Consider the following 15,752-nt stretch of genomic DNA (forward strand, 5'->3'; position numbering starts at 1 on the left):
AAGGTTGAGCACTTATCAATGAACTTCCTTATCTTAATCCATCTGGAGTATAAGCCAGAAGTAGAAGAAAGGAAGGATAATTTCCATTAAACACAAACTAAATAAGAATCTGAAATTTTTTTTGCAGTAACTTGGCATTCTTGCTTTCTCAAAGGAAACATTGACGGTCCCAAGCAACCATTCAGACAATTACTCTTTGAACATGTCCTAATTCCAACATATTCACAGAGTATTTATCTTATTCCTTTCATTATCTGCAAGACTAACAATCCAAAGTAGTCAAAAGAAAAAAAAAAAAACTTTTAACCGCAAGGAGCTACCTGAACATCCCAGTAGATGGTTACCTCCAAAACTCATTTTAGCAAAGAAATAATTCATGCCAACATTTACAAAAAAAGAAAAAAGAGGTAACATGGAATCTGTTACTGTAAATTTATTGCCTATGAAACAGCCAAAAGTCAACAGCAGGCAAAAGAAAAGTCCCCCTAATTAGGATAAGCAATAGGTAGACATTTAACAATTGAATACCAAAAGGAACATCCACCAGTACAGTGGCCATGCATGGCTGCTTCTGCAGCCTCACCTCCCCTGAGCAGAAGCTGGTGTGCATGAAGAGTAAGAGCAAACCTTCAACCTCTTCCACACCCATTCACTGGCATGCAGGGCCTCCAAGCCTCCAAAGGGCAGGAAGAGCAGGCAAGGACATCTCTCAAGCATGCACCATCAAGACATCAGTCATGCTAGTGCCCACCCATTCAATTACTCTTCTGTTGACCACCCATGTTTAATTTAGCATTAAAGACATGACAACAAGGTCTGAGATTTGAGGATGTACCTGACTCTCTCTCCCCTCCAGTGGTGGTGGAATCTGATCAGCAAAACCAATCTTCCCTGGATCACCCATAAAGGCACTAACCTCGTCCACGTTCTCAAAAGCGTTGATGACATCATATGGCAAACAGGACAGAAGGTCAATCACAAACCATGTCTTCAAGTAGTTCATGCGGATAAGTTTGGGATCAGAAATCACCTCCCCCGCTGGTCCAACAAAGGTTGTATGAAAATTCAGCACAATGTCCACCAAAAAGATGACATCCACGATGCTATCCACAACCAGCCAGGCCACATTGTTCTGCCTGGTTTTAAAGGAGACATTGTAAGGAACCAAGATGGCTGTGTAGAAAGTCAAGATCAAGATGATCCAATCCCACGTGGTCTTAAAAACACAATAGTGTAAGATGATGTGAGGGGGAGTCTTTGGTGCCTCTTGCTTGTACTGGGGAAGGATGTCTGAGCCCAGCTGCAGGACCTGTACAGAAAAACATGGCCAAGAGAAAACTAAGTTAGAATTTAATTGCAAGCATCTACCAAGTCAGTATCTGTACTGGTGATTGCTCATAATGTGAATGGATCCTTAGCTACAACACGAGTTGGAGGAGGATGGGCCAATATGAGTGAACACCGTAACAGAAATAATCATACTGAAACAATGACAAGTTAATATGTAACAAAATGTGAGCCAAACAGTGAACTAAATATCCCACGAGTTTATCTTGCTTAAGTCTAAGTAGAGCCTTTTTGTTAAAGCCAGCTACCATACATAAGTGAGAAGCTGAGACTCACAGAGAATTAAGCTACTTTAATCAACAAATATTTACTGCTCTGTGCCAAGAACTGCTCAAGGCACTGCTTAGAGGGCAATAAAGGAAGCATCACAATGCCTGCTCATGGAGCATGGTCTGATAGACAAGGATCATTTCAAATTGCATTAGGAGCTAAGTCAGAGGCCACGAATGAGGAAAACATTAAGCAACTTGATAAAATGTAACTGGGAGTGAAGGATGGGAGAGTACTTGATTGAGCTGAATAACAATAAAGAAATAGCCTTTCAAATCTATATGGAAAAGTTATCCCAGGAAGAGAGGATTACTGGTACAATGTCCCCAGGACAGAGTAAGTTTAATATTTTCAGGATGAGAAAGAAGGCAGTGTGGATGGAGTGTTCTGAGGGGACTGGAAGAGACACTAGAGCAGCTCATAAAGGAGAGCAGAAACCAGACCATTCAGCCTTCCCAGGCATGAGGAGGTGGCGAATTTTATTCTCCATACAGCTCAGCATAACTGGAGGGTCCGAGGCAAGGCAATAATAATCTGATGCGTGTTTTACAAAAGATCATCCTGTTTACTGTATAGAAAATGAATTGGGACAAAAAAAATCAAGTAAAAAATAGGATTAGGATACCTATCATAGCCTCAGAGAAAAATCAGTCATTAGAGAAAAACAGTCTGCTTTTGGATATGTTTTTGAAGCAAAGCCAGTTAGACTCTCTACTGGCTAGAAAGAAAAGCAAAGAAAACAGTGATCAGAGCCAGGGGTGCTGGCACACTCCTGAAATCCCAGCACTTGGGAGACTGAGCTAGCAGCATCATTGCAAGTTTGAGACCAGCCTGGGCTACAGAGTGAGCTAAGGCCTGCCTGAACCACATAGCCAGATCCTGTTTCAAAAAGATTTAAAAAAAAAAAAGTACTGACCACCGCAGGCTGTGAGTTCAGCATGGTGGCTGACTCAGAGCAGGCTGCACAGGACTGTTCTGAAGTGAATGAATAAACTCTAAGGACTCAAAGCTAGCAAGACATGGAGCCAGGACCTGAAAATTAGCTGGATTTGAAACCTGTTGTTCTATCTGTTATAGCTCCCTGAGTAATTAGACTTCTAAGAAAGCAGACCCAGTACAAGAAGGAGTCCAAAAGAAGGCTGGCTCCTGACAGGCCCAATGGCATATGTCTATAATCCCAGCATTCTGGGAGACAGAGTCAGAATAATTGCAAGCACAACCCAGTCTGGACACTTTGCAACCTAGTGAGACTCTGTCTCAAAGTAAATTATGGCTGAGAATGCAGCTCAGTGTGAAGACCCTGGGCCCCAATCCCTAGTGCTGCCAAAAAAAAAAAAAAAAAAAAAAAAAAAAAAAAAAGGAGGGAGAGGGAGGAGAAAAAGGAGGAGGAAGAAAAGAAGAGGGGCCCCAAAAAAGTATCACGGATGGCTTTCATCGTCGACAAAGGAAAAAGGACTATATCTTCTAATAACAAGCTGAGCTGGAAAAGACTCGCTAGGAGCTCCATTTGTGCCACTAACAAGTTCTTACAGCTCTCAGGGTGTAATTCCCTCTTATGTCATAGGAGCTTCTTTTTACCTCTATAGGTTGATGACCCTCTAGCCAACATGAATATACCACTTCCATTATGGTTGCCCCAACCCTTAGAAAAAGAAAGCTAGAAATGCACAGGGTCCAGTGTGCAGCTAGGGGAGAGGGATTTTCATTTCTCTCCCCCATGAAAAGGAATTTAAACAAGTATAATTAGGGATGCTTAGGCTCTAAAACTTTAGGCAGAAAAGAAGACTGGCCTATAAAATAATACAAAAAAATTCCTGATGGAATCTCTGATTCAGAAAAGAAAGAGTGTGTATATACAACTAAAAGCCCTGGAAATGATCTATAAAACAAATATAAAAGACTCTAAGAGGAAAAAAAAAAAGCAAATTGGCTAGGAATTACACAGCAGTGGGTTAGACCCCCGGTTGTTCCTTTTGCCTCCTGAGTTCTCAGACTTAAAACTGAAAAAGCAATTATGGACAACCTAAAAAAAGAGAAAGCCTCAGCCAACAAGAAGTCATAAGTAAAAACCAAATTTTAGAACCAAAAACACAGTAACAAATATTTTAAAATTCAACGAGTATGCTCAATAGCAGAATGGATGAGATGCAGGTAAAACAGTAAACTTGAAGATAAAACACGATTGAAATTATTCTACAGCTGTTGTTCTATAATAAACATGATTTTGCAACAGAGACAGAAAAGCACATTACATAATGATAAAAGATCCATCTATCTACCAAGACCATTCATATACCCAAAAGAGAATGATAAATGTGAAGCAGAGACTGATAGACCTGAAATACAACTGACAGAACAACTAGATAGAAAATTAGCAAGAATCAGTACCATGAACTGGTAAGATTTGACTGACATTTATAGAAGTCTCCCCAACAGGATCAAAATACACATTTTCCTCAGGGCATATGAACATTATTCAAGATAGACCCCATGATAGTCCACAGAATGAACCTCAACAAGTTTAACAGAATTAATATCACAGGAATGCACTCACCAACTACAATGAAATTAAGCTTGAAGTCAATCTCAGAAAGATAACATGAAAATGTCAAAAGACCTGAAAACTGAAGGACAAACTTTTTAATAATCCATGAGCCAAAGACAAAGTACCAAGAGAAATTTTAAAATATACTGAACTCAAGGAAAATGAAAATTCACCACATCAAAATTTGTGGAATACAGTTAAAGCAATGCTGATGGAGAATTGTATAACACTAAATATTTACCTGATAAAAAGAGAAAAAGCTTTAAATCAATAGTTTAACAGGTCATTGCAAGACTCTCCAAAAAGAAAAGCAAAATAAAACCAAAGCAGTAAAAAGGAAATAATGAAGAGCAAAAATCAATTAAATTGAAAGTTAAAAAAAACCCAGAAAATCAATAATCACTGAAAAGATTCATAAAATAAAACTAAAACAATACTAGGCTGGGAGTACAGCTTAGTGGTAAAGCACACGCTTAGCATGCAGGAGACTCTGGGTTCAATGTTCAGACCAAAAAATAAATAAAATATAAAATACAAATAACATCAACAATCCTATAGTAACACTAGAAAAACAAAAAGAGAAAAGTATAAATGCCAAAATCAAGAATGGAACTGAGGATATCACTATAAACCCTGGAGACAACAAAATGGTAAAAAGCGTCTGCTACAAACAACTCTACACACATAAATTTAACTACTTAGACAAAACAGACCTCAGAAAAAACCAAACTACCACAACCCACAGCTATATAACGATTAAGAGAATCAATATCATAATTTTAAAATTTACAAAAAAAAGAAATTCCAGATGATATTAATGGATAATGGTTCCACAATTTAAAGAATAACTAACACTAATTCAATATCATCTCTTCCAGAAAATGGAATCAAAAGGAACTCCTCTCACAACCCATTTTGTGAAACTAATACTACTTTGATTCCAAGGCCAAACACAATATTAAAAAAAAAACTACACACATCATTCAGAAATATCAATGCAAAAATTCTTAACAAATAGCAGCAAACAGAACTTAGCAATATTTATAAAAAATGACAAGATAGTATGTTCCAAGAAAGCAAAGCTAGTTCAGTATTTGAAAGTCAAATCAATCAAGGTAATCCATCATATTAACAAGCCAAAGAATTGTCACATGAGTATACCAACAGATACAGAAAACACATTTGACACAGTTTGTTCATGAATTATTTTTTAAAAACTTTTGAGAAAATGTAGGAATAGTGGAAACATTCTAAACTTAGCAAAGACTATTTACCAAAAACCCTTTAGCATACATTATACCTAAAAATGAAACACTGCCAGGAAATCATTAAGATTATATATCATGACCATGTGGGCTTTATCCCAGGAATGCAGGGACAGATTAACATATGCAAATCAATAAATGTAATACACTCCCATCAACAGAACCAAAGGAAAAAAGTCATATAATCATCTCAATAGATGCAGAAAAAGCTTTTGATAAAGTCCAATACTCATTCATGACAAAAATCCTACAAATACCCAGATAGATGGTATCTGATAAAAGCCATCCATGACAAACCAACAGCCAACATTATAATAAATGGGCAACAACTGAAAACTTTCACTCTAAAATCAGGAACAAGACAAGAATGTCCACTATCACCACTCCTATTCATTATACTTCTGGAAACATTAGCCAGAGCAGTTAAACAAGAGAGAGAAATAAAAGGAACAAGGACAGGAAAGGAAGAATTTAAATTACCACTATTTGCTGATGACATGATATTCTACATAGAAGACCTCAAAAGTCCATCAAAAGATTACTAGAGTTTCAGCAGTGTAGCTGGAACAAAGTCAACACTCAAAAATCAGTAGCATTCATGTATAAAAACAACAAACTGACTGAGAGAGAAATTATAGAAATGATACCTTTCACAACAGCATCCAAAAAATGAAATACTTAGGAATCAACCTAACAAAAGATGTAAAAGACGTATATGTTGAAAATTACAATACTCTAAAAAAAAAAGGAGATTAAAGAGGATGTCAGAAAGTGGAAAGATATCCCTTGATCTTGATTAGGAAGAACCAATATCATGAAAATGGCCATACTTTCAAAACTGTTATACACATTTAATGCAATTCTGATCAAAATACTATTAATATGCCTTACAGATCTAGAGAAAACATTCCTAAAATTCATTTGGAAACAGAAGAGACCTAGAATAGCAAAGCCAATCCTGAGCAAAAGTAAGGCAGGATGTATCTCAATCCTTGATTTGAAATTATATTGCAAAGCTACAGTGATAAAGTCAACATAGTACTAGCAAAAAAAAAAAAAAAAAACAGACCTGAGGATCAATGGAACAGATTAGAAGATACAGACACAACGACAAAGACATTCAACCATCTTATATTTGACAAAGGAGCTAAACACGTTCACTGGAAGAAGGTTTGGCCTCTTTAATTAATAAACAGTGCTGCAAAAATTGGCTTTCCACATGCTGAAGACTGAGACTAGACCCATGTTTACCACCATGCACTAAACTAAAGTCAAAATGGATCAAAGATCTAAATATTAAAATAAAAATACTAAATCTACTGAAAGACAAGATAAGTAGAAATCTTAAAGACATGGGGCAAAGAGTGTTTGAAGAAAATGCAAACCACACAGGAAATACTTCAAAGAATCAAAATTGTGATCTCATCTTATTAAAAGGTTTTTGCACTTCAAGAGAAATCACCGACAGAGTAAAAAAGAAAACCCACACAATGGGAAAGAATTTTATCTAACTGTCCCTCAGACAAAGGACTTATATCTAAAACATATAAAGAATTGAAAAAATCAGGCTTCCCAAATTCATAGACCCAATCCAAAAATGGGCATCTGAGATGAACACACACTTCTCAGATGAAGATATACAAATGGCAAATAAATACATGAAGAAATGTTCAGCATCACTGGTCATTCGAGAAATACAAATTAGAACAACACAGATTTCATCTCACTCCAGAAAGAATGTCTGCCATCAAGAAATCAACAGATAACAAATGTTAGTGGGGCTGTGGGAGAAAAGGAACACTGCTCCACTGTTGGTGAGAGTGTAGACCGGTGTGGTCACTATGGAAATCAGTGTGGATATTCCTCAAAATACTAGAATTGGAAGTCTCATTCAACCCAGCTATTCCCCATCTGGGTATTTTCCCAGAAAAATTGAAAAGGTGATGCCACATAGATATATGTGCACCCATGTTTATAAGCAGCACAATTCATCAACTACAGAATGGATAAAAAGATGTGGCATTTTTATATAATGGAATTTTACTCAGCTGTAAAAAATGATAATCTTGATGGTTTTATAGGTAAACAGAGGCAAACTCAGACATACTCATAAATGAAATAAAGCAAAATCACATTTATAAATATCACAGTCTCCCTAATGTAAAAAAAAAAAAATAAAAAATTGAAAAATTAGTAAGATCCCAAATGTACAAAAGTTACTGTAATAATGAAAGAGAAATAAAGCACTCAAAAAGAAAGAACAACTGGGATAGAGGAAAGGGGAAAAGGAAGAAAGGAAAAGATTATAAATGTATGTAGGTATACACATATAACTGTATGTATGTGTATGTATGCAAGATACATAACTATACTACTCATCTCTGTTAATTTATCCCAAAGAACAAAAGCTTGTGCTGTCAGTGTTTGATTGTTTGATCATTTTTACGCCTAAACATCTCCTTCTAAGATAACAATATGCAATATATTAACTAGTGTTGATTTCTTGCTGTTTTTTGAGATTGTGTATTATTTCTGTCCTTTTTTGTTTTGCTTTTTAAAATTAAAAAAATGCAAAAAAATGAAAGACTGAATGCTTTTCCCCTTAAAATGAGGAACAAATCTCAGTCTTATTTAACCCTGTACTGCCATTACAATAAACAAAAAAGAAACAAAACACATCTAGATTAGAGAGAAATGATGAAACTATCCTCATTTGCAAATAACATAATGGTCTATACAGAACAACCCTAAGAATATACATAAAAACTTCTAGAACTAATATGTGAATTAAACAAGATAAACATATAAAAATGAGTATATTGTATTTCTATATGACAGAAATGGACACCAAATTTATATTACAATTTATAATTGCTAAGAATAGATGTAAATATGACAAAACACATAAGGGGCTGAAATACTGAAAAACAACAAATATTGATGAAAGAGATCAGAAAATGGAGAGACATGCTGTGTTCATAACTTGAAAGATTCAACATAGTAAAAACATTCATTCTTTCAAAGTTAATGTGTAATTCTAACACAATTTCTATCAAAATGCTAGAAAGAGTTTTTGCTTTTTTTGGTTGTTGTTTGTTTGTTTGTTTGTTTGTTTTTTTATCGGTACCAGGGATCGAACTCATGCACTTGCAAAGCAGGCGCTTATGCCACTGAGCTAAATCCCCAGCCCGAAAGAGTTTTTGTAGGAATGTACAAGATTATTCTAAAATTTATTTGTAAAAGAAAATAGAACAGCTAAAAACAATTTTGAATAAAAATAACATGGCTAAAATTCATCCAATTATATAGATTAAAAATGTGCAGGATTTTTATTTTTGGTTTGTTCCTATTTTTGAAAAATGATTGTACCTCAACACAGCTGCTTAGCCATGCAGTCAAATAGAACAGAATAGAGGACACATAAACTGTCCCAGGGACATTCAATCACCTAATCTTTGACAAGGGGGACAAAAACATACGCTGGAGAAAACAGTCCCTCTACAAATAGTGCTGGGAAAACTAGTTATCCACATGCAGAAGAAAGAATCTAGACCCATATCTCTCACCACATACTAAAACCAAATAAAAACGGACAAAAGATTTATATATAAAAACAGAAATACTGAATCTATTAGAAGAAAAAGTTGGAAAACTATAAAAGACATAGGCATAGGCAAGGACTTCCTGCACAAAACCCAATTACACAAGACATAATGCCAAGAATCAAAATAGGATTTTAGCAAATTAAAAGCTTTTGTACAGCAAAGGAAACAACTGACAAAGTGAAGAGACAATCTACAGAATGGAAAAATTTTGCCAGCTTCCAGAAAACTGATACCTGGAATAGATAAAGAATTCAAAAAATATCAGACACCCTCCAAAACTAAAAGACCCACTAAAAAATGGACAACTGTAATAAACAGACACTTCCCAGAAGAAATATAAATGACTAATGAATACATGAAAAAATGTTCAACATCTCTGGCCATTAGAGAAGCTCAAACTAAAACAACACTGAGATTCTATCTTACTCCAGAATGAATATCATCAAGAAATCAAATAACAAATTCTGATGAGACTGCTGAGAAAAAAGAACCCATTTATATTTTCAATGGGAATGTAAACTAGTACAAACACTGGAAATCAGGATGAAAATGCCTCAAAAAACTAAAAATGGAAAATTCTATTTGGACCACCTATTCTCCTTTTAGGTATCTTCCCTTAGAGTTAAAAATATCATATTACAGTGATACATGTAAACTCATGTTTATAGCAGCACAATTCACAACAGGGAAATCTTGGAAGCAGACTGAATATCCATCAAGAGATGAGTGGGTAAACAAAATGTAACATAAACACACAATGAAGTACAACTCAGCCATATTGAAGGATAAATTTAAATAATTTGTAGGAAGATAGGTGACTTTGAGAACATAATGTTAAATGAAATAAACACACAAGTTTAAGTATCATATGGTTTCTCAATGAGAAACCCAAAATATAAATAAATTTTAAACTATAATTTAAAGAGCAAATTAAAAGGTAGACAACAGGAAAGTAGGAAGTAGGCCTTTTATTATAGAAGGGATGGAGGAGGAGAAATAAAAAGGGCTAAGATGTGGTATGTATGTATACCAATTCCTCATGATTAATGTATTCATTATGTGTTGTAAACATATACTAAGAGCTAAGAATGTAGCCAAGTGGTAAAGTGCTTGCCTAGCATGCACTCGGTGATGGATTCCATCCCCAGAATAAAAAAAAAAAAATTATTCAAACATTCTACACTAATAAAAATAGAAGTTTTAAAAAACAGAAAAAAATTCATAAGAAGGAGAAAATGATGGGTTCTGAGCAATTTGATATGAGAAACATAGCCCAGTTTGAGGATCATCCCCAACTTGAGGATGAAGAGGAGAGGGCAGAAGCCAGAGAACACAGCTGTCTGTAGAAGCCAGAAAAAGCAAGAAACTAACTTTTCTGTAGAGCCTCTAGAAAGGAACACAGCCTCACAGCCCTTGATTTTAGTTCAGTGAGACACATTCAGGCTCTTGACTTTGTGACCTGAAGATAATAAATGTGCAAGGAAGTTCAAGGTCATTTGCTACACAAGCAATAGGGAAGACAGACTGCAGTACTTCACATGCAAACTACGAATGATAGGTTCTCCAAGAAGTAAGGGGAGATAAAATTCAAAGTGTCCTTGCAGAAAGTAAAAAAGATAAAGGTAAGAAGTTTAGCAAGTAGTGAGGAAAGGGCAGAAGTCAAGCAATTCATGAACATCAAATGAATTTCTACCTGGTAACAATGAAATGGTAACAATGAAAGGGAATGCAGAGCACAGTACTACTGTGATTGGATGCACAACTTTCATATATTAGTTTTGGGGCAGCATCACTGGCACCTAGAAGGGCCTTTAAAAAGCAGGGCCTTGGAAGGGTCCTTAAATCACTGAGGTAATGCTCACACAAAGGCTTGTGTGAGCACTTCTCTTAGTCTCCTGGCTCACTAAATAGCCTGCTGTGCAGCACACTCTTCCCATGATGGCTTGCTCTTTCCAGAGGCCTGTAGACAAGAAGTCATTAAATCTTGAACCGAAACCTCTAGAACTCTAAACCAAACTAAACTTCTCTTTATAAATTTAAAAAACTTAAGCTCCTTAAAAATAACAAGGGAAGTGAGAAAAATCAGCGTGCCTCATTTCAAAACAATATTGACTACAGTAATTAAGACTCTGTGGCACTGACAGAAGAACAGACACATAGATTAAGGAAACAGAGCAAACGGTCTAGAAATATACCCATACAAATACATCTACATGACTTCTGACAGTGGTGGGAAAGCAATTTTCAGAGAAAAGACAGTTTTTTTCAAGCAAATAGTAAGAAAGTGGACATTCCTAGGCCAAAAAACAAAACTCAGCCTAAGACTCACACTTCATATAACAACTCAAAATGGGTTGCATATTCAACACATTCTCGCCGGGTTGAACCACTGATGGTACATGCATGACTGTCCCATGCACAACTGTACCACTTGTTACATCAGTGGTGCAAGCCACCCAATGGGACAGTCATGCATATATCACTGGCAGTTCAAGCTGCCCGGCAACAAGACATGAATTATAGCCCCTTTGTGAATGCATTAAATGTAAAATGCAACACTGAAATATTTTATAAATAGAAGGACAAGACAAATCTTCAGGATCTAGAGTTAGACAAAGCATTCTTTGACTTGATGCCAAAAGTATAATCCACAAAGAAAAAACTTGAAATTAATCAGAATTTAAAACTTCTATTCTGAAAGAGTCTAATAGCATAAAATGACAGGCTGTGAATGGGAAGAAATACTTGCAAATCCCAAATCCAACAAAGATATAGTATTCGGAATATATAATATACACAGTCTAATCTCCAAACTCAATAACAATAAAGGAAAATCCAATTAGAAAATGAATAAAAGGAGGTCCGGAAGAACATGGTGGATAGATAGCAGCAGCCTCGGAGGCTCTCTGAGAAACCGCACTTGAAATCCAGGAATGGTGCCGGGCAGGAAGTCCTAGGCAAGGGGGGATATTCTTTGTCAACCCAGGAACTAACTAAATTAAGAGAAACCAACTAGAAACGCAATCCTGGTGATACAGCAGGAACAGGTAAGGTCTCAGCACGGAAGCCGGACCTCGTGCCACTGGAATCTGTGATTTGAATTTCCTGTAGCCACTGTTGCATCCAGTCGGCACAGTGGGGAGAGAGGTGTGGAAGCTCAGAGACTGGGAAGTGTTGAATGGAGTTGGGAGCTGGGCTGGCCAGGTGCCCTGCATCGACCTGCGGTGAGTGAGCAGATCGGGACCCTTCCATAGAGAAGGAGGCTTCAGCGGAGGACATAATTGGACCCGGCAGACTTCCCAGAACAAGATGCTGCAGTGACTTCAGTCACATATTGCCCTCTCAAGCGGGATTGGTGGGGAGTGCCTGGCCTGTGAGAGGCCACTGGCTGAGACCCAATAGGCTAGCACAACCCAGGTCCAAGCACCTGGAAGTACACCCGAGTGGTGAAGCCTTTGGTAGGTTGACCTGGAGGGGTGGGCCCCGCATAGACTGCCCAGGTCTGTGTCTCCCTGGTGCGCTGCAGAGGGCAGGAACACCTAGCCGATGCAATTCAAACAGACTGTGGCCGACAGGGAAGGAAGCTGGGTCTCCTATATACGCTTATATATAAGGAACAAAGAATATGGGAAGAGGGAGCAACAAGAAAGGGTCCTCGGCCCCAAATTCTGAGAAACATGCAATAGCAGACATGGCACCAATAGACATAAAGCGCTATCTCCAAAGCCTCATAGACGAGTTCAGGAATGAAGTTGTTAATGACCTGAAGCAAGACATAAGCAGAATAGTTAGAGAAATGCTAATCACCACCCAACAAAAAACAGATGGTGGAATGGAAGAACAGAAAAATGCGGGAGAATTGTTTGATGGAGAAAATAGAGAAAGCATAGAATACATGAAGCAGGTTCAAAGAGATTAACAGGAAACTAAAAACTTCGAAAACTGGCATAACTGCTTGAAAGAAACTAAGGATAGATTATCTGAACTGGAGGTCAGATTCGTAATATGGGAGCATGAAATGAAAAACTGATTAAAAATAACAATAATAAAAACAAACAGCAACAATACAAAAGCTAGAAGATGATAAGAGGATCCATGAATTAAGAACATAAGAGAGGAAGTGGGGACACAAACAAATCAACTACAAAAGCTATTCACAGAAATAATCAAAGAGAATTTCCCTAATTTAGCAAATGGTAAAGATACTCTGATATATGAGTCATACAGGACTCCAGCCACCTACAACCCAAACAGAGCTACACCCAGGCATATAATAATCAAAATTCCAGAAATCCAATATAAGAACAGAATATTAAAAGCCGTCAGAGACAAGAAACAGATCATTTACAAGGGGACACCCATCAGAATTACAGCAGACTTCTCAGCACAAACCATCAAATGACAAAGAGCATGGGGGTAAATAATTCAAGCTTTGAAAGATAATAACCTCCAGCCAAGATTGATATACCCTGCACAACTGTCCCTAGAAATTGATGGAAAAACAAGGTGCTTCCAGGATAAAGAGGAACTAGGGGAATTTGCAACCACCAATTCAACTCTACAGAGAATACTGCAGGATAGTCTAAAGAAGGAAAAACCAAGATTCCAGAAATAGTGGCAGAGAGGCCACAATGAATGGAGCAGAAAACGAAATGAAGAAGACAAACTGACAACAAACGATAGAAAAACAGCTCAACAGAAATGAGGCAGAGAAAATCGGAAGGTAGGAACAGTTATTTTGGAGAAAACAAGACATCATAACAGCTAGTGCTGATTTAGTATCATCTTGATTTGAAGTCCCATCAAACTTGTATTCTTCTGTCTCCGTCGGTATTAAAAGGTATTAAAATCCAATCTTATTGGATTTTATTATATATGATAATATAAGCAAAAACTTTTATAGACAAAGAGTTTATATAGAAACCATTGTTCATTTTTCGATTAATTGGTTCTAAATACCCTGTAATAATGTCATTCTCTTGAATGGTTTTATAGTGTCTTGATATGTTTGGTGCTACAGTATACGAAGTTATACTCAAAGATTTTAAGGAAAGAGACACTATGGTAACTATTTTTATGTCATGATATCTTGTGGTGAAACACTATTTTGTTCAAATGGTTATGATTTGAGCTGCGCTGTTCTGTTGTTATGCCCTTTTTTATCTCAATCCCCCTTTTTAAAATTATTTACTTTTTCTTTTTATTTTTTTAATTAAGGGAAAAATAAATAAAAAATAGCAGGATACATTATAGTAACCTACTTTGATTTCCTATTAACTTGATTTGAAACCCTGTATTGCCCTCACCATCTTGTTTTGACTGATTTTCCTCTATTCTTTGCTTGATAGTACCAAGTTCAAAAGTATAGGCATAACTGTGAAGACCATAAGAATCATTATGATGCCCATTCCAGTTGACTATTATTTTCTTTTAAAATCCTGTAATGTCTCCAATGCTTTGGTTTTATTCTTTACTGTTTAGTTCAATTTTATTATAACTGCCAATTCTTCTTAAAATAGCAAGAGACAGTATTTAACCATTGTTGATCACCTTATATTTTGTTTTTTCATTATCTATTATGTCCGTCCTTTTGATTTGACTGACTCTGTTGTCTTGGGGGCTCATCACAGTGCTGCTGCTTAAGACAAAAAAACCCTACTCTTTTGAGATATAGAGTGTCAGGTATTATGTTCTAATGATGATAAAGTGACTAAGACATCTCCTTATATTCAAAGGATGCAGCCTCTTATATTTAAAATAAAGTATAGGAAATTGGCATTCTAGACATAGATTCTGATACTAGGACATTTGATCAGCTAAAGTGGCATACTCTCCTAAGCATTCTAAGAGGTTTCGGCAGGAGGATTATGAGTTCAAAGTCAGCCTGTGCAATTTAGTAACTTAGGGACACACTGTATCAAAATGAAAAATTTTAAAAGAGCTGAAGAAAAGGCTATGATTAACTCCCATAAAATCAAGACGTTAGAGTCTTACTTAAGAAACCATATATTTCATTCTGATATACTCTTGACAGTTATCAGAATACTATGGAAAATACAAATAAGATGAAAATTCTGCAGAACAAGTGCTTTATTACAGAAAATCAATATCCTTCAGAAAAACTCCCTGACCAAAACAGTATTTTCTATTCAATTTACTATCTTGGTATAGTAGATTTTTCCTAGCATTGTGACAAATGACTAATTACTTATATTGGTCAGAAAGATTTCTATGAGATTGGCCACCTTCATCTTCAGTTATTAGTGAGGTAATTGGTTCAGACTAGGAAGTAAGCAGCAGCACTGTGATGAGCCCCCAAGTCAACTACCTTGCAGAGCAAAAGATTTGTCAGGGTCTTTCAGTGTGTATTATCATCTGGGAAGAGGTCAGTATCCTCCAAAAGGAGGCAATCTCTGGGTACAGAGCCAAAACCAGTGGGATACAGGCTTTGACTCACAAGTGCGCACCCTGTGTTAGATGCTTAGTGATATATCTGGATCTCTGCAGAGCATCTGAGCTTTCCCATTGTGGAGCCAGGGTACCCAGAGAAAATGAGCTGGTCTAGCAGTCCAGGTAACCACAGTACAATGCTCTCCTTCACTTCTTTTCTACCCTTAACAGTATGAGTATGTGCTTCTAATTTCTTCCTTTGGCAAGTCTTTAAATGGAAGCTTCCAGAGGCAGAGCTCTAGTAGCCTTTTGGGATGCACTTCCTAAGAA

At 36.6% G+C, this 15,752-nt stretch overlaps 1 protein-coding gene across 3 annotated transcripts in view; it reads right to left on the minus strand.

Moving 5' to 3' along the window:
- Kcnh1 (potassium voltage-gated channel subfamily H member 1) overlaps positions 1-15,752 on the minus strand; it is a 411,372-nt gene that overhangs the window by 301,569 nt on the left and 94,051 nt on the right. For 2 of the 3 annotated variants that reach the window (XM_003474338.5, XM_063236821.1), the window contains one exon: positions 836-1,309. In XM_003474338.5, the coding sequence (XP_003474386.1) occupies positions 836-1,309 (474 nt within the window). The remainder of the gene's footprint in view (positions 1-835; positions 1,310-15,752) is intronic. The other variant, XM_003474337.5, reaches the window with a different exon arrangement.

Source organism: Cavia porcellus, unplaced genomic scaffold, assembly GCF_034190915.1.
Source record: "Cavia porcellus strain 051 isolate PalLab524CR breed Dunkin Hartley unplaced genomic scaffold, mCavPor4.1 scaffold_26, whole genome shotgun sequence".
Taxonomy (NCBI): domain Eukaryota; kingdom Metazoa; phylum Chordata; class Mammalia; order Rodentia; family Caviidae; genus Cavia; species Cavia porcellus.